This window comes from Populus alba, chromosome 9 (assembly GCF_005239225.2).
Source record: "Populus alba chromosome 9, ASM523922v2, whole genome shotgun sequence".
Classification (NCBI taxonomy): domain Eukaryota; kingdom Viridiplantae; phylum Streptophyta; class Magnoliopsida; order Malpighiales; family Salicaceae; genus Populus; species Populus alba.
Window position 1 is genome coordinate 6,294,717 of NC_133292.1, and position 21,330 is coordinate 6,316,046.

General features: G+C 32.7%; 3 protein-coding genes across 4 annotated transcripts; all 3 read right to left on the reverse strand.

Moving 5' to 3' along the window:
• Positions 1–3,420: 3,420 nt before the first annotated feature.
• Positions 3,421–5,582, reverse strand: LOC118027681 (probable mannitol dehydrogenase). The gene is made up of 5 exons (XM_035031108.2): positions 5,429–5,582; positions 4,982–5,095; positions 4,108–4,621; positions 3,855–4,008; positions 3,421–3,766 (listed from the first exon to the last, which is right to left on the reverse strand). The coding sequence occupies exons 1-5, from the start codon at positions 5,575–5,577 to the stop codon at positions 3,567–3,569; spliced, it is 1,131 nt and encodes a 376-aa protein (XP_034886999.2). The 5' UTR covers positions 5,578–5,582; the 3' UTR covers positions 3,421–3,566.
• Positions 5,583–11,892: 6,310 nt separating this feature from the next.
• LOC118027682 (probable mannitol dehydrogenase) lies at positions 11,893–13,824 on the reverse strand. The gene is made up of 5 exons (XM_035031110.2): positions 13,666–13,824; positions 13,265–13,378; positions 12,567–13,080; positions 12,316–12,469; positions 11,893–12,227 (listed from the first exon to the last, which is right to left on the reverse strand). The coding sequence occupies exons 1-5, from the start codon at positions 13,812–13,814 to the stop codon at positions 12,028–12,030; spliced, it is 1,131 nt and encodes a 376-aa protein (XP_034887001.1). The 5' UTR covers positions 13,815–13,824; the 3' UTR covers positions 11,893–12,027.
• Positions 13,825–18,499: 4,675 nt separating this feature from the next.
• On the reverse strand, positions 18,500–21,129 carry LOC118027680 (probable mannitol dehydrogenase). Of its 2 annotated transcripts, XM_035031107.2 has the most exons (6): positions 20,788–21,129; positions 20,581–20,669; positions 20,362–20,475; positions 19,217–19,730; positions 18,950–19,103; positions 18,500–18,833 (listed from the first exon to the last, which is right to left on the reverse strand). In XM_035031107.2, exons 1-6 carry the CDS (start codon positions 20,839–20,841, stop codon positions 18,634–18,636), a joined length of 1,125 nt encoding a protein of 374 aa, XP_034886998.1. In that variant the 5' UTR covers positions 20,842–21,129; the 3' UTR covers positions 18,500–18,633. The 2 variants fall into 2 exon arrangements, with proteins under 2 accessions (XP_034886998.1, XP_034886997.1); XM_035031106.2 differs by lacking the exon at positions 20,581–20,669 and having other exon boundaries at positions 20,788–21,127.
• Between the last annotated feature and the right edge of the window lie 201 nt (positions 21,130–21,330).

The window sequence follows — 21,330 nt, forward strand, 5'->3', positions numbered from 1 at the left end:
AGAAGTTTTGAACCGCATTTTATTTATTCTCTTTATGGATCAGCAACTAATAAACATTCATAAAAAGAGATGCAATGCAAGTATGCCTGTTAGCCAGACCAGGTGAACGCAAGAAAATAATGGCAAAAAAAAAAAAAAACAATATTATATGAACCGCATTTTATTTATTCTCTTTATGGATCAACAAATAATAAAATCTTTATTCTTAAAACAATAAATAAAATCATGAACAGCAAACCATTTTCTCTTTTTGCATCAACAGATAATAAAATCAAGAAGAACAGGCAAGGTAATTACACAAAGTCCCTCAAAAAGAAAGTCAAACGAGCAGCGCGATGTCCAAATCTACTTATTATTATACATGGTACCTATTTAGGATTGCGTTTGAAAACTATTTTTCATAAAATTTAAATTTGTTTTTGGTTTAAAATTAATATGTTTTTGATGTTTTTAAATTATTATGATGTGTTAATCTCAAAAATAATTTTTTAAAAATAAAATAAAATTACTAACATATTTTTTTAAATAAAAAAATATTTTAAAAAACAATCATAACCACACTCTTAAACACATTAATACGGAGGAAAGCAAGCAGAGACAACAACAGGAAAAACCTGGTGTTTGCTGAGTATGTTATACTGCTTGCTGTGTGCTGATTAGTACTGTCTGTGGGCTCTGAGAGAGCTTAGACCCGAGGGCTATTTATAAGGTTTTGTGGAGGCTTGCGGGACCCCGGAACAGAACCTGGAACACCTGCGCCATGTTCATAAGTGGCAAGGGGTGTTTATATAGTGAGGGCTCGGGTAGGTTTTCACAAAGAAAACGCGTGGGGTCATAGATAACGTGGACGGCTGGAACACAGAGGCCAGCAAGAAAACGGATGGTGCTAAAAAATAATTTGATTTTTATTAACGTTAGCGGACACTTGTCCTGATTTTATTTCCCTAAATTGGTAACCGTTACCTATAACTAGTCTCCATGTCAAACACTCAACGTAGTTAAAACGGCATGTCGGTGTGGGATTGGGTTGCGGGCCTTCGATTTGGTAAGCTGGGCCTGCATACTTGGATCTCATCTCCCTGCATTATTATTATTATTACGAGTGCTATAAATGACATGCTAAACTAATGGAAAATTACATACGTTTAAACGAGTAAAATATTCCAAGATATTAGTCTTTCAAGCTTTAAACTTGAGGGGGGGAAAACCTGTTATGCTTAACATGGAAAGTTAACAAAAAAAAATGATTTCAAATGGGATTAATTTAAGGAGAACCATTACCACAATCTTTAGATTTACCAACGGAATTTTCCGTTGTTATTTGCACTACCATGTTGTTGGCAAAAAAATTACCGATAAAAAATCTTCGTCAGTAAATCTTTCATCGGTACTTTTTTGTTTGTCTGTTGGTAATAAATAAATATTATTATCGATGGATTTATTGACAGAAGGTGAGCAAAAAAAGTATATTTCATTCCGTCAATAATTCCCGCGAAAACAAACTGTATGCAATTCCATCAGTAATTATTTAAAAATATTTTTAAAAATAAATTTTACAAGACTATAAAATAATTAAATTAATATCAATCAACATTCTATAACACTCAAAATGCTTGGAAAAAAGAAGAAGAAAATCAACACAAAAAAAAATTGCAAAAGATAAATACACACGAAAAAATAAATTCAACTAAAAAGATTTGTATGAAAAAAATTAAAAAATACTATAAATAAATCAACTAAAAATTGATCTCACGCGAAAAAAAATCATACAACAACATTCATAAAACTATTAAGAAAAAAAACAATTAAAAATAAAATGAAACATATATAGTGAAAAATACATGAAAAAATAAGATTTTTTTTTTACCTTAAATAGTTGCAAGTGCAGTTAAGAAAAGAAAAAAAATTTCGTAAAATGACTAATTAAAAAAAAATTGAGAAAAAAAATAAGAAGGGAGAAGAAGACAAACTTGAGCATGGAGAAGAAGAGAAGGGGTCGAAGAGAGAAGAAGAAGAAAGGAGACAGGTCTATTGTGAAATTAGAGATTCTAGATTTTTTATTGGGTGTTTTACCAATAATTTTGCAGACGGATAATTAAATATTAATATTTTTAATTATTTTGTCGATGATTCCGTCCGTAATATTTAATTTAAATTTTGAATTTAATCAAAAAATTTCAAAAACCATCAAATATCACTGGCGACTTTTCAATCTGTCGGTGATTCTGTTTGTAATATTTAGTTTAAAATTTTACTTTAAGCTAATTTTGTCAGAAAACTGCCCAATAACATCGACGAATTTTCAATCTATCGTTGATTTTATCTATAAAAAACAGTAATTAACAGTAAAATTTAAAAGTGAATAATTCCAGGGCTCTGTAAAATATAGACAGAAGTTTCTGTCGGTGATTCCATTTGTAATTGGCATGATGAATAGTGTTCACAATTTACCACTAATTTTACCAATAAAATTTACCGATGGAATAAATTCTGTTAGTAATTCCATTGAAAGAACAAAATGTCATCATTTTTTTTATCTTTTTTTTTAATGTAATTTTCTTAGTAAATATCGATGGAATATTTTCATTAGTAAAATTCATAGGTAATCTATCAATAAAAAAAAAAATTACATCAGTATTTTTATTTATTTTTATCAATAAAAGTTGAAAAATTATTTTTTTAATAATCACCTATCTGGTTTTTTCGAAGACTACGTACTCTATCGTGGGAGCGCACTATTGTCAACCCGGCAATGAAAGGCAACATGGTAATTAAAAACTCCAAAGTAGTGTTTTTGTTCAGCATTCAATACATAAAAAATAGTGAGAAAGAAAGCAGTCGTTATCCATGTCCCACTCCCACGCAGACATGATCTGATTTAATCAATTTTGAATTATGGGATAGTACTGACCTAATTAATTTGACAATTCAACATCTTAATATTCTTAATTACAAGAGTACTTTGTCCATGTTTGACGTCCTTTATTCTTAGAGATGAGATGGAAATAAATTAATTTTATTCAATGTGTGGGCTTGAAAAGATCATGATTAAATTGACGCCAAGGGTTCAAGTAATTATTATGATAAATGGAAAAATAAATTAATGTGTGGGATTGAAAAGATCAAGATTAATATGACCTATATATATTTGTTAAAAACAGGCTTTCTGATAATTTTCTCAAAGAATAAGGTCATGTCTGCAAATAACAGGGCTGCTCTCTTTGTTGAAATCTAGTAGTTTTCCACTGTACTGAGTAAAAGCTTGTGAGTATAAAAAGAAAAACATGTGCCAAAATGTACTCCATTGATCGATTCATATAAAGCGAAGCTCTTCTGATAAATAATAAAAAGGTGAGGGGCTTAAACAAAATAAATCAAAGCAGAAAGACTTGGAACATAAAATTTACACAGAAATAGAGGTACTAAATAAAGTCACATCATTGCTTCAATTTTCAAAACATGATTACATTGTGCTTCCAGAGACACCGAAAACTCCAGAATTTTCAAACCCACGAATCTCACATTACATGCGTTTTATTTCGTACAGTGTTTAAGATGAGGAGAATTCAAATCTTAATGGTGTTGCCGATGTCAATAACAAATCGGTATCTGACATCTGCTTTCGAAAGCCGCACCATGGCGGTGTTCACATAATGCATCGAGATAACCTCAATGTCTGCTGTGATGTTGTTCTTGGCAGCAAAATCAATCATCTCTTGTGTTTCCTTCATTCCTCCTATGCTGCTCCCTCCCACTATTTTTCTTCCTGCCAAGCCAAGAACATGGAATTCGTCGCTGTCAGCTCAATAAAATAAATTTAGAACACATGCTGAGATGCAAGCATATATACATACCCATGATCAGAGGAAACACTGGTAGCTCAAGTGGCTTCTCAGGCGCACCAACCAAGACCAGTTTTCCTTGAGTCTTCAATAGACTAATCAAAGGCAAGATAGGATGTATGGCCGACACCGTGTCAATCACACCATCCATTGTGCCCATAGCAGCCTGAATAACAGACAATGTTATATTATGTTTGATGCATAATTAGTTTTACAGATAAATACAAGGAATGTGCTCTGAACCATGTTATATATATATATATACCTGCATCTCATCCTGTTCACGGCTAACTAGAAACGAGTCAGCACCAAGATGCTCAAGGGCTTCTTGTTTCTTCTTGGGAGAGGTGCTAATAACTGTAACCTTGACCCCCATGGCCTTTGCAAACTTTACAGCTACATGACCTAGCCCGCCGAGCCCAACCACGCCCACATGCATACCCGGTTTGTCAAGATTAAAAAACCTCAAGGGGCTGTAAACTGTAATCCCAGCACATAGGAGAGGTGCCGCGGCATCTAGAGGTAGGTTGTCTGGAATATGAACAAGGAAGTGCTCATCTACGACCATAATGTCCGAGTAGCCCCCGTATGTGGTGGTTCCGTCGTGGTATTTGCTCGCATAGGAGAGTATCATTTTTGGGCAATAATTCTCGAGATGGCTGTTGCAACTATCGCAAGAGCGGCATGATCCAACCATGCACCCCACCCCCACTTTGTCTCCAACTTTGATCTTCTCGACTTTGCTTCCTACCTCTGTCACTTCCCCGACAATCTCATGCCTGCATTGCCAATTTAATTTAATTAACCTCCAGCGGCGGAGCTGGTAATAATCGGTAGCGAAGGTCAAAATTAATATAAAAAAGATATATTATTAAAAAGTTTATTTATTTAAAATAAAAAATATTTTATATTTTATATTTAAATACTAAATAATAAAAAGTTTAAAATGTTTTGTGGAGCCTGCTTGCCTCCCCTAGTTCCGCCCCTGCCTCATATGCAAGGCATGGCTGAATTTATTCCAGTCAAAGTTCCTCTAAACATCTTCGTTGGACTGCCAATTGCCATTCATCATGTTTATGTACAAAAAATCAAGAGAAATAACTATGCGGCCATGGATTTTTCTTGCTGTGAGTACATACCCGGGAACTAGAGGGTACGTGGACATACCCCAATCATTCTTGGCCATATGAAGGTCTGTGTGACATATTCCACAAAACAGCACCTTGAATCGCACATCCTTCTCTCCTGTAGACCTGTTGCAAGAGGTGTTTCTTGCTTAGCATAAACCGCAAGTGAAAAGGAGAGATATTAAGAGGTAGAAAATCTATCAGATCGCCATTCACCAACCATAATATTACTAAACATATATATAAAGCTATAAACATGTGATTCAATAAACTTATTTCACATATTAAAAATAAAAGGCTGCCATATCTGATGTAGCCCATCTTGCAGCTGTGCTGCATGCTTGTTGGTGTTTAGAAAAACAAGAAGAAAATGGATCTAAGTAAACCGAGCTAGACAAAGAGAGAGAAGAAGTCCCATAATTAAATAAAGCAGCGACAAGATGGAGGAGAGGGAATAACCTCCTGGAGAATTTGAAAGGAGAGAGGACGCCGGATTGGTCTCTGGCTGCCCATCCAAAAGCCTTGGTAGGATGTTCTTCCTCGTAAGATTTTTCTGCCATTTTCCCCTCCTTTTGCTCTATTTGGTATACTGCCGAGAGAGTGTGCATGGTGCACTAATTTATAATGGGCAGGGATGACATACTGGGTGAGCTAGGCACCTTTAGTCGCTCTTCCGTGAGCTAATCAATTACCTCGACAGAAAAGCCATCTGTCCATTAGCTAGTTATAAAATTGGAAACAATCACGTTGGTTTATTTATGTGTTTTAAAAATAATTTTTTTAATTAATATATTTTTAATATTTTTAAATTATTTTAATACATTAATATCAAAAATAATTTTTAAAACATATAAAAATTATATTATATTAATATATTTTTAAATAAAAAATATTTTAAAAAATAATCATAACCTCGACAATCAATTGAAAAGTTTCGAATCTCAAGTACACGCTGTCGTTTACTCTCAACTCTATTTCCTTGCGTTGAATTAACAAGTGAAAAGTGAATTTCCGGCCTCCAAACCAATGGTTGTGTGCCTCCTAATAAAATAATATATTGGAGAAGTTTTGAACCGCATTTTATTTATTCTCTTTATGGATCAGCAAATAATAAACATTCATAAAAAGAGATGCAAGTATGCCTGGTAGCCAGATCAGGTGAGCGCAAGAAAATAATGGCAAAAAAAAAACCAATTCACCAAAAACAATATTATATGAACCGCATTTTATTTATTCTCTTTATGGATCAACAAATAATAAAATCTTGATTCTTAAAACAATAAATAAAATCATGAACAGCAAACCATTTTCTCTTTTTGCATCAACAGATAATAAAATCAAGAACAACAGGCAAAGTAATTACACAAAGTCCCTCAAAAAGAATGTCAAGCGAGCAGAGACAACAACAGGGATGAGCAAAACACAGCCGCGGACATCCCCAGAGAATAGGCTGCTCCCTTGTCCATTGTCGGTGCAGGTGCTGGCTCCATCTCAAGATCTTGAGCAGTAACAGTTGCTAAATACATGGCCACAACAAAGAAGATGGCCATAGCCTTGAATGTACACACTAATAGAACTTTTGTGGTTGGTTGCCACATGGTTTGGGTTGGTTAAGCTGCTTCAATCCCAAGGACCTTAACTTGTAAGGAAAATTCTAGTGTGGGACTTTGGGGCAGTTTGTAACTCCGTGCTTTTCTAAAATTTGAAAATTTTTATTTATTTATTTTATTTATTATATTTTTTTCATCATTCTGATATATTAATATTAAAAATAATTTTAAAAAAATAAAATAATTATTACAAGAATCACAAACATCCCTTTTCAATACACTCTAAAATACAACGCTAAAATTTTGAAACACATTTTACACCTTAAATTTCAATATTTCTTTCGGTTGGCCCATGTTAAAACACGTTGAAGGTTAAAGAAAACCTTCGTGGCTAAATCACTATAGCCATATTCACATGATTTTATTCACTATAATACTGTTTTAAGTTTTTTTATTTTTTTTTATTTATTTCATCACGATCTATCATTGATTTTTAGTTTGCTTTCAATTTTAATATTTAATATTATGTTGTTTTAAAAATTCTATTTTGTAAATTTTTTATTTTTATATATTGGGTTATATATTAGTTTCATGAATTTAATTTTTTTCGAGGCTTTTATAATTTTTTTCAACTTGCTTTTTATAAATTTATTAAGATCGCGGGTTTAATAAGTTAACTGAGGTTGGCTTGGGTTTTTTTAGCCGTCTTTTCTAATTAATTATTTTTTATTCTTTAACATTGGGTTAGTTGAAAATTGGATTTTATTTTTTTTTATCTACTTTCTATAGAGTTATTTCTTTTTCATTCTATGGGTTGTGAGTTGGACAAGTTGCCTCGGATTGACTTTGTTTGATTTTTTTTTTTAATTGAGCATTTTTTATGGGGCTTTATAATTTTTTTGAATTTTTTTTATAGGGTTATCTCGATCTCATAATTTAGATCACAAGTTTAATAGGTTGATCCAAGTTAATTCTATTTATTTTTTATGTTTTTTTTAAATTAAAAATATTTTATAAAACTTTCACCGCTCAACAACTCAAATCTTCCTCTTTTTTTTTAGTTTTTTTTTTCAATTTCATCTCTCGATATTAAGTTGTTTAGAAGTTTAGCTAAGTAATTTTTTTCAATTTGCATTTTGTAAGGTTATCCTGGTTTTATGGATAAATTTCTTTTCTTTAAATTTCAACCTTTAACATTAAATCTATTGAAAATAGAGCTCCATGACTTCTTTTTTTATTTGCCTTTTATAATGTTACCTGGATCTTATGATCGAGGTTGCGATTTTAACTGGCTAACCCAAGTTAACTTGGGTTGTTTCTTGTCCTTTTAATTTTCTTGTTTCATCATTTTAAACCATGTTGGTTGGAAATTAAGCTTCATAAGTTTTTTTACTTGTTTTTTATAGGATTATCTCAATTTCATGGTCCAAATCTTGATTTTTGCAAGTTGACTTGAGTAGTTTTTTTGTCTTTTTTTTAATTTAATTTTTTTTTTATTCTTCATCTTTTGAATGATTAGGAATTGACTTTCATTATATATTATGATTTGTTTTTTGATAGGGTTGTTACAATCTCATGACTTTAATTGCGAATTTGACAAGTTAATCCGGATTGATCCAATATATAACTATTTTTAATATTTTTTAAAAATCATTTAATATGTTACTGTATTAATATTTTTTAAAAAAATACACCATTCAATATGCATTATCTTTTTAAGTTTATAATTGATTTTTTCTTATTAAGAAACATGTCAATAACGCTTCAACATTTGTTTTTAAGTAGTAATAATAATAATAATAATAATAATAATAATAGTTATGATGGTAGTGGTAATAATAATAATGATAATGATAATACTAGTGGCAATGATACTAGCTAGAAGTACTAGCAATAACAATGATAATAATAAAAAAATCGATACTAAACAACAATTTAAAAAAAGAAGGTTTCTTTGCAGCAATAAAGATAATCCACTATTCACTATAATTGCCAAGCAAGGCTAATGGCATTTAAAAAAAAAACTTGCCTTAAAGATAGATATTGTTTTTATATTTTTACATAATTTATTAGTCATTATAAATTTGACAGAGAATATTTTTATCTATTCAATATTTTTAATAATAGTAAAATAACAAAAATATCCTAATGATAAAAAAATCAACATGGCAGGGCAATAGTGTTTTGGTATTTTTTTTTTATAAATAATTAAATTATACATGCACCCTTAAATTCAAGAAAAAAAAAAGTAATTGGGGTTAGGGGTATTAAGATTTTTTAGCCTAATTTTTTTTTTTTCTTATTTGCTTGTTAATTGTATGATTGATTGAAGGTATAAATATAATTTAATATTTAAATAATATTTTTAATGTGAAAGAAATGCTAGTATATTGGGGCTACTATGTACTTTGGATGGTGGCTCCCAATGGTAAAAAATAGACTTTGACTGTGTAATTCTATTCCTCGTTGTCTTCTCCCTCTTTCATCATGAGTTGCATGTGTTAAAAAAAATAATTAATAATGTTGTCTTAACTAAAACTAGTTTTGTCAATTTCCATTTGTTTACGAAGGTGTCTTGATCAAAATTTTCCAATAAAAGCATGACACATGTATCATTTAATCAGCAATTAATTGGGTGTTAAAACATGTAATTAAGCAGGTCTCTCATGCCCTCCTTTCGTATCTGTCTTTATTTGTTCATAAAAAGGGAGGCAAAAAACAAAAAAAAATCTCCATCGAGAGAGCGACATTAATTAGACCACGAACTTATCTCAAGATATCAAAACTCAAAAAGAAAAATTGAACGCTAATTAATCAATTAAGACAGAGAAAAATAATTCTGACTTTTAGCTGTGGAATTTGCTTCCTTCAAGTTTTCAGAGATGCAAGGCAAAAGAAAGGACTAGAATGAGAATACCTAATTTGATTGTACCAGTAAGCTATTTTTAAGAATTTAGTTCTTAAGGACAAGCCTTGAACTTTAATCAATTAAACCCCTCTCTCCTTGCAGAAAAAAAAAGTAGCAGACTATATAAATTTATTCCTCGTCTCGTATATACTAACAAGCTATTGGAATAATTTTTCTTTTCTCTTTTCTCTAAGAATATATGACAGATCACATTAATGCGGGTTAGTCCATGCTACCCTCTTTTGTTTTGGTTTAAAAAATGGATATTTTATAGTTTTATTATACATCCAACAAGAATTATTGTATTTTTCTCATAAGTTATTATATTTATGTCAGGATTTAAATTTATTAGGAAACCGTAGTGAATAAGATTATTTGATATTGATTTATCTGTTAACTATATATGATTTATTAATCTCCATTCAATTTTGTTTTTTACTCTAGTAATTGACCAGCAGACAAAAGTTGATCTCGCCTCAAAGTTCCTCCCTTTTTAAAAAAATTAACGCTGCTTTAAATTAAAAATTTGGTAAAATAATATATCCATAAAAATTAAAAACTCCGAAACGAAAAAGAAAAAAAGCAAAGCCCATTTATATTGCTAAAATGAATATTATAAAAAGAGTTGCTAAAACGAAATAATAATTTATTAATATCAAAGAAAATACACAAGTTCTAATAAATCGATAAACACATGCCCCTCGTCTAAAAAAAAAATACAACCACAAAACAACCCACATATAAAAAATAAATCTTTATTTCACTGTATAAACAAATAAATAAATTATACAATATACTAAAAAGATTCAATGCCCTTCTTAATATTTATCTAGACTCAAAGCACTATGTATTGAAGCAGTGTAATAGCAGCTTAGACACCCTTGACAAAGAGAGTTGCAAGGACAATGGGGTTGCTTTTTTTATTTGGATGCATTTGACATTGAATGGATAGTTGGGGAGAAAATGATCACTTCAAGTTTGGGTGGGGCTACTCTAGGTGTCAGCCAAGCTTGCTCACCCACATGAGGACACCTGGCGCTTAGGTTGACCTGCACCACATGGAGCTTGGACTGGCTTGCTGTTGTCATGGGTGGCAGCCAAGCCCGTGCATTCACGTGAGGATACTTGATGCTTGGACTGCCCTGCCCTTACACTGGATCTGACCTGAGCGCCACGTGGTGCCAGGCTGGCATGTCCTTGTCTTGGACAAAAGCCAGGCCCCCACCCCTACATGAAAACACTTGATGCTAGGGTTGCCTTGCCTTGGACACAACCAGACCGCTCAACTTAGGTCCAGACATGCTCCAAGTCCAATAAACTGGTTTGGACATGGAAGTGTCTCAATTCCAATTAGAAAGTACTCATGGCAACACTTGGAGTCCTGATTTTATTTCCCTATCTTGGTAAACCGTTACCTAAAACTATTCCTCATTTCAAACACTCAACGTAATTTGTGTTAGCATGGAAAGTTAGCACAAAAAATTGATTTCAAATTAATTAATAGGATTAATTTAAGAAGATCAAAGTTGAAAAACTAATTTTTAAATGATCATTTATCTGTTTTGTAATGGGATTAATTTAAGGAGATCAAAGTTGAATTAAAAACTCATTTTTAAATGATCATTTTTCTGTTTTTTAAAGACCACGTACTATATCTTTGTAGCACTATTGTCAGCCTGGCAATGAAAGGCAATATGGTAATTAAAAACTTCAAATTAGTGGTCAACATTCAACACATAAAAAAATAGTGAGAAAGAAAGCAGTCGTTTTCCATGTCCTACTTCCACACAAATGATCTGTTAATTTAATCAATTTTGAATTATGGGATAGTGACCTAATTAATTTAACAATTCAACTTCTTAATATTTTTAATTGTAAGAGTACTTTCCGCGTCCATGTTTGACGTCCTTCATTCTAAACTCATCCAAGCACTGGTTGTACAACGAAAATGAAAACCAAACACATAAAATATTAAGAGAGAAGTAGTTATTTCTCCGTCAAATAATTAAAGGAGGAAAGTTTTTTTTTTAGAGAGAGAAAAGATGGAAATAATTTAATTCTATTCAATGTGTGGGATTGAAAAGATCATTGATTAAATTGACGCTAAGGGTTTAAGTAATTATGATAAAGGAAAATAAATTGATAATATGTCCAAAGAATAAGGTCATGTCTGCAAACAACAGGGTTGCTCTCTTGGTTGAAATCTGATAGTTTTCCACTGTACTGAGTAAAAACATGTGCATATAAAAATAAATCTGAAACTGATAACGTTAAAGTACAGGCGCTTGAAAAGAAAAACATCGCAGTTTTCTTATCTTAAATTGGGCTGGGTTAGCCGAAATGTCCTCCATTGATCGATTCATATAAAGTGACGCTCTTCTGATAAATAATAATAAATTGAGGTGCTCAAACAAAATAAGTAAAAGCTGAAATACTTGAACAGAAATTTAACAAAAACAGAGGACTAAATAACGTCACATCATTGCTTCAATTTTCAAACCATGATTAAATTGTGCACCGAAAACTCCAGATTTTTCAAACTGATCATGAATCTGGCATTACATGCGTTTTATTCGTACAGTGATTACGAGGTAGAGAATTCAAATCTTCATTGTGTTGCCGATGTCGACAACAAATCGGTATCTGACATCTGTTTTCAAAAGCCGCTCCATGGCTGTGTTCACATAATCCATCGAGATAACCTCGATGTCCGCCGTGATGTTGTTCTTGGCAGCAAAATCAATCATCTCCTGTGTTTCCTTCATTCCTCCGATGCAACTCCCACCCACTATTTTTCTTCCTGCCAAGCCAATGACATGGAATTCGTCGCTGTCAGCTCAATAAAATAAATTTAGAACACATGCTGAGATGCAAGCATATATACATACCCATGATCAGAGGAAACACTGGTAGCTCAAGTGGCTTTTCAGGCGCACCAACCAAGACCAGCTTTCCCTGAGTCTTCAATAAACTAATCAAAGGCAAGATAGGATGCATGGCCGACACCGTGTCAATGACACCATCCATTGTGCCCATTGCAGCCTGAATAACAGACAATATTATATTATGTTTGATGCTTAATTAGTTTTACAGATAAATACAATTAGGAATGTGCTCTGAACCATGTTTATATATATACCTGCATCTCATCCTGGTCACGACTAACTAGAAACGAGTCAGCACCAAGATGCTCGAGGGCTTCTTGTTTCTTCTTGGGGGAGGTGCTAATAACTGTCACCTTGACCCCCATGGCCTTTGCAAACTTTACAGCTACATGACCTAGCCCGCCGAGCCCAACCACGCCCACATGCATACCCGGTTTGTCAAGATTAAAGAACCTCAAGGGGCTGTAAACTGTAATCCCGGCACATAGGAGAGGTGCAGCGGCATCTAGAGGTAGGTTGTCTGGAATACGAACCACGAAGTGCTCATCCGTGACCATGCTGTCTGAGTAGCCTCCGTACGTGGTGGTTCCATCGTGGTATTTGGTACTGTAGGTGAGTATCATTTTTGGGCAATAATTCTCGAGATCGCTGTTGCAACTATCGCAAGAGTGGCATGATCCAACCATGCACCCCACCCCCACTTTGTCTCCAACTTTGAATTTTTCAACTTTGCTTCCTACCTCTGTCACTTCCCCAACAATCTCATGCCTGCATTGCCAATTTCATTTAATTAACCCTCAGATGCAATGCATGGACGAATTTATTCCAGTCAAAGTTCCTCTAAACATTTTCCCTGGACTGGCGCCAATTGCCATTCATGATGTTTATGCGCAAAACAAATGAGAAATAACTATATATACGGTCATAGATTTTTCTTCCTGTGTGTACATACCCGGGAACTAGAGGGTACATGGAAGTACCCCACTCATTCTTGGCCATATGGAGGTCTGAGTGACATATTCCACAATACAGCACCTTGAATCGCACATCCTTCTCTCCTGTAGACCTGTTGCAAGAGGTGTTCCTTGCTTAGCATAAACCGCAAATGAAAAGGAGAGATATTCATAGGTAGAAAATCAACCAGATCGCCATTCACCAACCATAATATTACTAAACATATATATAAAGCTATAAACATGTGATTCAGTAATCTTGTAGCTGTGCTGCATGCTTGTTGGTGTTTAGAAAAACAAGGAGAAAATGGGTCTAAGGTAAAACAGAGCGAGACAGAGAGAGAGAGAAGAAGTCCCATAATTAAATAAAGCAGCGACAAGATGGAGGAGAGGGAATAACCTCCTGGAGAATTTGAAAGGAGAGAGGACCCCGGATTGGTCTCGGGCTGCCCATCCAAAAGCCCTTGTAGGATGTTCTTCCTCGTAAGATTTTTCTGCCATTTCCACCCTCTTTTTTGCTTTATTTGGTACTGCCGAGAGAGCGTGCATGAGCACCAATTTATAATGGCGGGTGGTCTGCCATTGCTTATTGGCAGGGATGACATCCTGGGTGAGCTAAGCACCTTTAGTCGCTCATCCGTGAGCTAATCAATTACCTTGGGAGAAAAGCCATCTGTCCATGAGCTAGTTACAGTTACCTTGACTTCTCGCCGTACAACTTTCCCATAAAGCTATCTCAAGTAAGCTGTCGTTTACTCTCAACTCTATTTCCTTGCGTTGAATTAACAAGTGGAAAAAAAAAAAAAAACAGGTGAATTTCCGGCTTCCAAACCAATGGTTGTGTGCCTCCCAATAAAATAATATATTGGAAAAGTTAATGTGATTTTTAATGCAAGAACTTTTATGATTGCCTTAGATGATGCTTAAATTTTATTTGAATAGATTTTCCAAATTAAAAAATAAATAAAATATGGATGTCCCTCCATTTGTGTCAACATCTCTTGTCGTGTGATATGGCATGGTGATGTTTCAACAATTGCTTATGACACATTAACTTTAAAACTCTAAATTAATTTTTAAAATAGAGTACAATGTACCCGAGTTAATGATATGTTTAATTATATTATGTTTTTTAATTGAAATGTGTGAAAAAATGTTATTATTTATAAAATAACAAATCACATGTAAAAGTCCTGTTATTAGAAACACATGATAAATAAGCCCAATTTTCAAACAGATCAAAGATTTGGGTATGGTTTTGAAATTTGATCTAATTTGATAGGTCGATTTGAGACCCAACTGACCCGAAGCTAAAACTTAAAATTCGGACCTTTAAGCAGACCGTATCTAAAAATTATGAGCGTAGAAAAATCAATTTCAACCTTTTCTAGTCTAGGGATGGGTTTTGTAATGATTTAAAAGTTCAGAAATATTTGTAGTAATCTAGACCAGTATGTAACGATAGAAATCAAAGTTAATTTTATTTTATTTTTATAATTAAAATAAATAATATAAAAAATAAATAAGTTTTTTTATTTTTTATTAATAAAACATTAAACATTGACACATAAAATGAAATATTCAAGATATTTTTTCATGTGACATTATAAAAGAACATGAGAACCCTTTGTAAATAAAGGGTCTCAATTTAAAAAAAAAAATTAAAGATATAAAATTTTTTTTAAGACAAGCATCTCGAGTAAGAAAACTTTTTGTCTCTGTGGGACCAAAACATAGACGACATCTCATACAAAAATTTTTAACAACACTTTAAAAATAAATTAAAAATACTCTTTAAAATATTAAATCATAAAATTTCGCTTTATAATAAACGCTAAAATTCATATCTCTATAAAACATAAATCTTGATTTAATTTCACAAATAAATCATATCATCATATTTTTACTTCTTTTATTTATCATTACCTCTCCTTTTTTATTCTCGTCTTCTCTTCTCATAGTCTTTTTGTTGTTTTCAATTTATTAGGTTTTGATTTCATATATGGTTAGATTTTGTACAGCTTTACTTGTTTCACAGTTAGATTTGTGTGGCCTGGTATGAACATCGCTGCATTGCTTCATCGCCTTTAAAATAATTCAATATTTTATTTTTCTTCTTCAACTCTCTCCTCTTCGTCGCCTTTAAAATAATTAAATAGAACTGTTGACAATTTGTAGGACAATGAAAGGCGCTTCAAAATATTTTATTTATTTATTTATTTTAAATTAATATATTTTAATATTTTCAAATCATATATTAATATTAAAAATAATTTTTTAAAAAAATAAAAAAACATCAATAATATTTACTTTAATATAAAAAAATATTTAAAAAATAACTCTAACGACGCTGTCAAATAAACATGATATCACGGTCTATCAAAGCTTGATAAACAAGAGAGTCCCATCTGTGAGTGGGTCCCAAATGAAACATAGCCTCCAGATCTCAAGGACATCAAAATAGCGTGGGGACAGAGGGAGAAAGGTGGGCTGTGATTTTCCAAGATTTCTCCTTGTAGTGATGAAAAGGAGAGGGAAAAAACTTTTTTAATGTTGTTGACGTGGTTGTTTTTAATCATAATTAATAACTTGATTCTATTATATAAAAATAAATTAATTAAATTAGTTGCAAGGAAGTTGTTTATTAATAACAAATATGTTAAAAAATAAATAAGTTACAATAGTAATATTTTTTATTGGAGTGCATATAAGAAAAAAATCAACCATATATATACTCTTCAAAATACCATTTTAATAATTTGGTTACTATGAATGGCTTTTGCCACCATTGGAGATGTTCCAAAAAGATAAACATGATATAGTACATATTAGATAGGAAACTTTTCTTAACGTGAAAGAAAAAAAAAAGGTGATACCGACTTTTTAAAAAAAAACAAGAAAAACATGATACCTTAATTATTAACTTACCAATATTTAATAAACATGATTAATTCATAATATAATTTTAAAAATAAAAATATTGTAAATAACATGAATAAAAAAAGACAATAATTAATTATACTCTAGAATTGAAGAAAAAGAAATCCGTCATCAACCCATCATCACTTCACCATGCAACTGCTCAACTATAAAAATTAACTTATCAAGATAGTTTAAACCTCATTGTGAAAAGCTTTATATCGATATTAAGAGAGGCTACACATGTTGTTAGAGTAATGAATTAGAAAACAAACTAATCAAAATATCATAAGATGAATATCTTATGCTTATATTTGATTTGATTTTAAAAAACATTATAAAGAAAGATAAATTAAACAAAAAATAATAAAAAAGACTTGAGATAATTTGAGTTATTATTAAAATTAGTGAAAATCTCTATATAAAAAATAATAACAGAGTCCAATATTTAATTTAATAAATGTTAAAGGGTTAAATTGAAAAAATATAAGGTTAAAAAAGAAGAAGAAAAAATCGAGTAAAATTTCTAAACCATGTTAATCTTCCAAATTTATAACTCCTGAAATCCTAGCCTCATGCTTAATAAAGAAGCTAATTATAAAAAAAATTAAACCCTGGAGCATGAAATCGTTAAAAAGGATCATTCTAGAAAAAAATTTCCTAGAAAAAAAATATAGCTAATAAAATAACAAGGATAAAATTGGAAGAAAAAAACCTTTAAAGTATGCAATCGAAAAAAATTAAACTTTAAAAAATAATCTCAAATAAAAAATATTAATTAAAAGAATAAAGATCAAATATGAAAAATAAAAAATATTAAAGGAGATGAGATTGAAAAAAAAATCTAATTTTATAAATTATCTTAAATAAAATAAATAGTAATAATAATAAAAAAAATAAATATAAAAAATATAACAAAGAGAGAAGCTGCTTTTATTTTTTGCATGGTAAACATAAAAATTAAGGTGAAAGGAAAAGTAGCAGAAAAAAAAAAGTGTTGCGTGCACTGAATTGAATAGGGGTGAGCAAAAAAAACCAGTAAACCGATTAAACCGAGAAAATCAGGAAAAAAATAACAGAAAAAACCGCATAAAAAAAACTGAATTAACCGATTAAAAAATCACAAAAAAATTCCAGTTCGGTTTGGTTTCGGTTTCTAAAGTTTGAAACCAATTGAACCGAACCAAACCGAACCGGTTCAATCAACCAACACTTAAAAATAAAAAAAGTATAAATATAAATGTTTCCTAACCCTAGCCCCCCCAACCCTTTCGGTCAATCTTTCCCTTTCTACTCCTCATCTAAATGAGCTAGTCGGGTATGAAATACCTTCAACGCTCCTTGGCTCTATCTTTTCCTTGACACTCTCCTTGGCATCAACCGGCCTCCCCTGGCTCTTCCACCTTCTGGGCTCCCTTTCCTCCCTATGCTCCCCCGGTACAGTAGTTTCGTTTGACCATCTTGTCTCCCCCCGGCCGCCGAACTGACCATTCTTGTCGAGTCTGTGCCATAAATGAAATTGGAATAGTAGATCCATTCCTTTTATTTTATTTTTCATATCTGTGGTTTTAATTACAATGTTTGGGTCTTGGGTTTTTTGCTCGATTTGCAGGGTTGAGTTTTGTTTGATTGGATGTTGTTGTGGTCAAGGTTGTAGGAGAAGCAGAGAGGATCATAGGGTTTGAACCGGTTTTCGGTTTGGTTTGGTTGTTTATTTTAATTTAAAACCAAATCGAACCGGAAATGTTGATCCCTATAATTAGATGTCCATTTGAAACATGCGTCACACCCGGACGAAGAGAAAGCCAAGAAGAATCTATTGGCACTCTAGAAGCCACGCATGTGTGCAAGTTATTTTTTTTAATAATATCTATGCTAAGTCAAATATCAAACAACCCGTCAAATAATATTATTATTACAAAAACCCAATATGAAAAAAGATACAAAGACCAGTGGACCAAAGCTATAAAAAATCTAAAACGATGAAGCCTCTAGATTCAAGTTTAGAAAATTTTGCTTTTAAATTTTACTATGCTAAATACATATATAAAAAGGTTGTTGCCCTTGTCCAATTCATAAATAACTTTACTACCATTAGAAAAAAGGACTATACTACCCTCCATGCAAGGGTTAATAATTCTGGCATGAATGAAAGATCCCTACTTCATTACTGTAATAAATTCACTCCTGGTCCACAATATTTGGGGTGGGCACTTATAGTTTTTTTTTTCCTTCTTAATATTGCATTGCAATTTTCTTATTTTAAATTGAGTTGGGTCAGTCGATGACAACCACAACAACAGAAGCTGTAAAAATTATTACAAGAACATCGATCTATTTATATAAATTAAGAGGTGCTTAATAAGTACCAAAAACTGAAGATGATTCAAGCTCATGAATTCTCACATTACATGCATTTTATTCATACAATATTTACGAGGGCGAAAATTCAAATTTTCATTGTGTTGCCAATATCGATGACAAATCGATACCTAACATCAGTTTTCAGTAGCCGCTCCATGGCAGTGTTCACATAATCCATTGAAATCAACTCGATATCTGCTGTTATGTTGTTCTTAGCAGCAAAATCAATCATCTCTTGTGTTTCCTGCATTCCTCCACCAGCACTCCCACCCACCATTTTTCTTCCTGTTAGGCCAATAACATGGTAGTTATACTAATATTTATCTGTTCGACTACCCATGAGAAGATCAATGCTGCGATAAATTTAGAACACATACTGAGATATATGCATTTATACATACCCACGATCAAAGGAAACACTGGTAGCTCAAGTGGTTTCGCAGGCGCACCAACCAAAACCAGCTTTCCTTGAGTCTTCAATAGACTAATCAAAGGCAAGATCGGATGCATGGCCGACACCGTGTCAATGACACCATCCATTGTGCCCATTGCAGCCTGAATAACAAGCAATATCAGATCATAAAACAAACACACAGGATAAAAGATTTGATTTAATGTTTAATTAGTTTACAAATGCAAGGAAGGTGCTCTGAATCATGTTTATATACCTGCATCTGATCCTGATCATGGCTAACCAAAAATGCGTCGGCACCAAGATGCTCGAGGGCTTCTTGTTTCTTGTTGGGTGAGGTGCTAATAACTGTCACCTTGACCCCCATAGCTTTTGCAAACTTTACAGCTACATGACCTAGCCCGCCGAGCCCAGCCACACCCACATGCATACCCGGTTTGTCAAGACCGTAAAATCTCAAGGGGCTATACACTGTAATTCCAGCGCAGAGGAGAGGTGCAGCTGCATCAAGAGATAGGCTGTCTGGAATATGAACTACGAAGTGCTCATCTACGACCATAATGTTCGAGTAGCCCCCGTATGTGGTGGTTCCATCTTGGTATTTTGCACCATATGTGATTATCACTTCCGAGCAGTAATTTTCAAGATTGTTGCAGCAACTATCGCAAGAGCGGCATGATCCAATCATGCCCGCCACCCCCACTTTGTCTCCAACTCTGAACTTTTCAACTTTGCTTCCTACTCCTGTCACTTGCCCAACAATCTCATGCCTGCATTGCCAATTTAATTTAATTTAATTAACAACTTTAATCGCAATGCATGAATCCAATTTATAATAGTCAAAACTGCTCTTTATACTAGTAAAAACTCCTCTAAACATTTTCGCTGGACTGCCAATTTTCCATTTATAATACATTGTTCGCAATGTTTATATACACAAAAAATATTATCACGTTGTAATATAATAAAAATCAAACCTACCAAATCCCTAAATTAGAAAATATATAATTATTATTTTAGGCAATTTCAATAGATTAGTGGCGATAAATTAATCATGAAAGAGAATTTTCAATAAATTATTCGTGAATAAATCTCAACAAATGATATCACTTCAATTTACAAAATTACCATGTTCCTCCCACAACAATTGATCAAGATAAAGATTGTAACAGAGAAGGGGGGGGGGTTAAAGGAATAATAGAAATTTGATTGCTTTTGAGTCAAAAGAGATCCAAATCATAGTTGCAATTTTGAAGGGAAAAAATGGAGGAATCAGAAAGCGTGAAGGTTGAAACTCAGAACAGAAAATGTTGGTGCAAGCAAAAACTAAAGGAAAAATGTTTAAAATGAAAATCAAGATACAGAAGAAGTTAAAAGATTTCTCTTGCAGTATGTTCATACCCAGGAACTAGAGGGTACGTGGAATTACCCCAATCATTCTTGGCCATATGAAGGTCTGTGTGACATATTCCACAAAACAGCACCTTCAATCTCACATCCTTCTCTCCTGTTGACCTGTTGCAAGAGGTTTTCCTTGCTTAGCATAAACCGCAAATGGAAACGAGAGATATTAAAAGGTAAGAAGATTAATCAGATCGCCATCACCGACAAAATTTTTACTTAGAAGACATATAACTACAGAGATGTGATTTGATCAACTTATTTACTAAAAGACTGCCATATCTGATGTCGCCCATTCTGCAGCTGTACTGCAAGTTTATTGATGATTAAAAAAACAAGAAGAAAATGGATCTAATTAAACCGAGCAAAGAAAAAATAAACCCATAATTATATAAAGTAGCAACAAGATAGAGGAGAGGGAATAACCTCCTGGAGAATTTGAAAGGAGAGAGGACCCCGGATTGGTCTCTGGCTGCCCATCCAACAGCCTTGGTAGGATGTTCTTCCTCGTAAGATTTTTCTGCCATTTCCCCCCCTCTGTTGGCCCTATTTGGTAATGCCGAGGGAGTGTGCATAGTGCCCTCCATTTATAATGGCGGCTGGTCTGCTATTGCGTACAGTGGACAGGGATGACATACTGGGTGAGCTAATCACCATTAGAGAGAGAAGTCGCTCTCGTCCATGAGCTAGTCAATTTCCTTGAGAAAACAGTCAGTATGTATAACAAATATAAGGTGCGGGAGATTCACCGGAGCTCCCTCCTCGAATTTTTACGCTCATCACTATAGTATGGTGATATTATTTTGATACTTTTAAAGGGTTTATAAGTCACTATCAATTTGTTTGGGATACTTTTGTTATTTTAATATTTTTTAAACAGTAAAACAGTCAAAATACTTCGAGAAAAATTAGGGTATTTAGATTTTATATATATATATATATATAATAGTATTATGCATGTTTAATTCA

Excerpts from the sequence above, each read along its gene's own strand:
- LOC118027682 (XM_035031110.2), bottom strand. The coding sequence starts at position 13,814 with ATGCACGCTCTCTCGGCAGTACCAAATAAAGCAAAAAAGAGGGTGGAA. Across the intron at positions 13,379-13,665 it reads CCTTTCAAATTCTCCAGGAG|GTCTACAGGAGAGAAGGATG; the intron begins GTTATTCCCTCT and ends CTCTTGCAACAG. Across the intron at positions 12,470-12,566 it reads GTGACCAGGATGAGATGCAG|GCTGCAATGGGCACAATGGA; the intron begins GTATATATATAA and ends TCTGTTATTCAG.
- LOC118027680 (XM_035031106.2), bottom strand. The coding sequence starts at position 20,948 with ATGGAGGGCACTATGCACACTCCCTCGGCATTACCAAATAGGGCCAAC. Across the intron at positions 20,476-20,787 it reads CCTTTCAAATTCTCCAGGAG|GTCAACAGGAGAGAAGGATG; the intron begins GTTATTCCCTCT and ends CTCTTGCAACAG. Across the intron at positions 19,731-20,361 it reads ACGTACCCTCTAGTTCCTGG|GCATGAGATTGTTGGGCAAG; the intron begins GTATGAACATAC and ends TTGGCAATGCAG.
- LOC118027681 (XM_035031108.2), bottom strand. The coding sequence starts at position 5,577 with ATGCACACTCTCTCGGCAGTATACCAAATAGAGCAAAAGGAGGGGAAA. Across the intron at positions 5,096-5,428 it reads CCTTTCAAATTCTCCAGGAG|GTCTACAGGAGAGAAGGATG; the intron begins GTTATTCCCTCT and ends CTCTTGCAACAG. Across the intron at positions 4,622-4,981 it reads ACGTACCCTCTAGTTCCCGG|GCATGAGATTGTCGGGGAAG; the intron begins GTATGTACTCAC and ends TTGGCAATGCAG.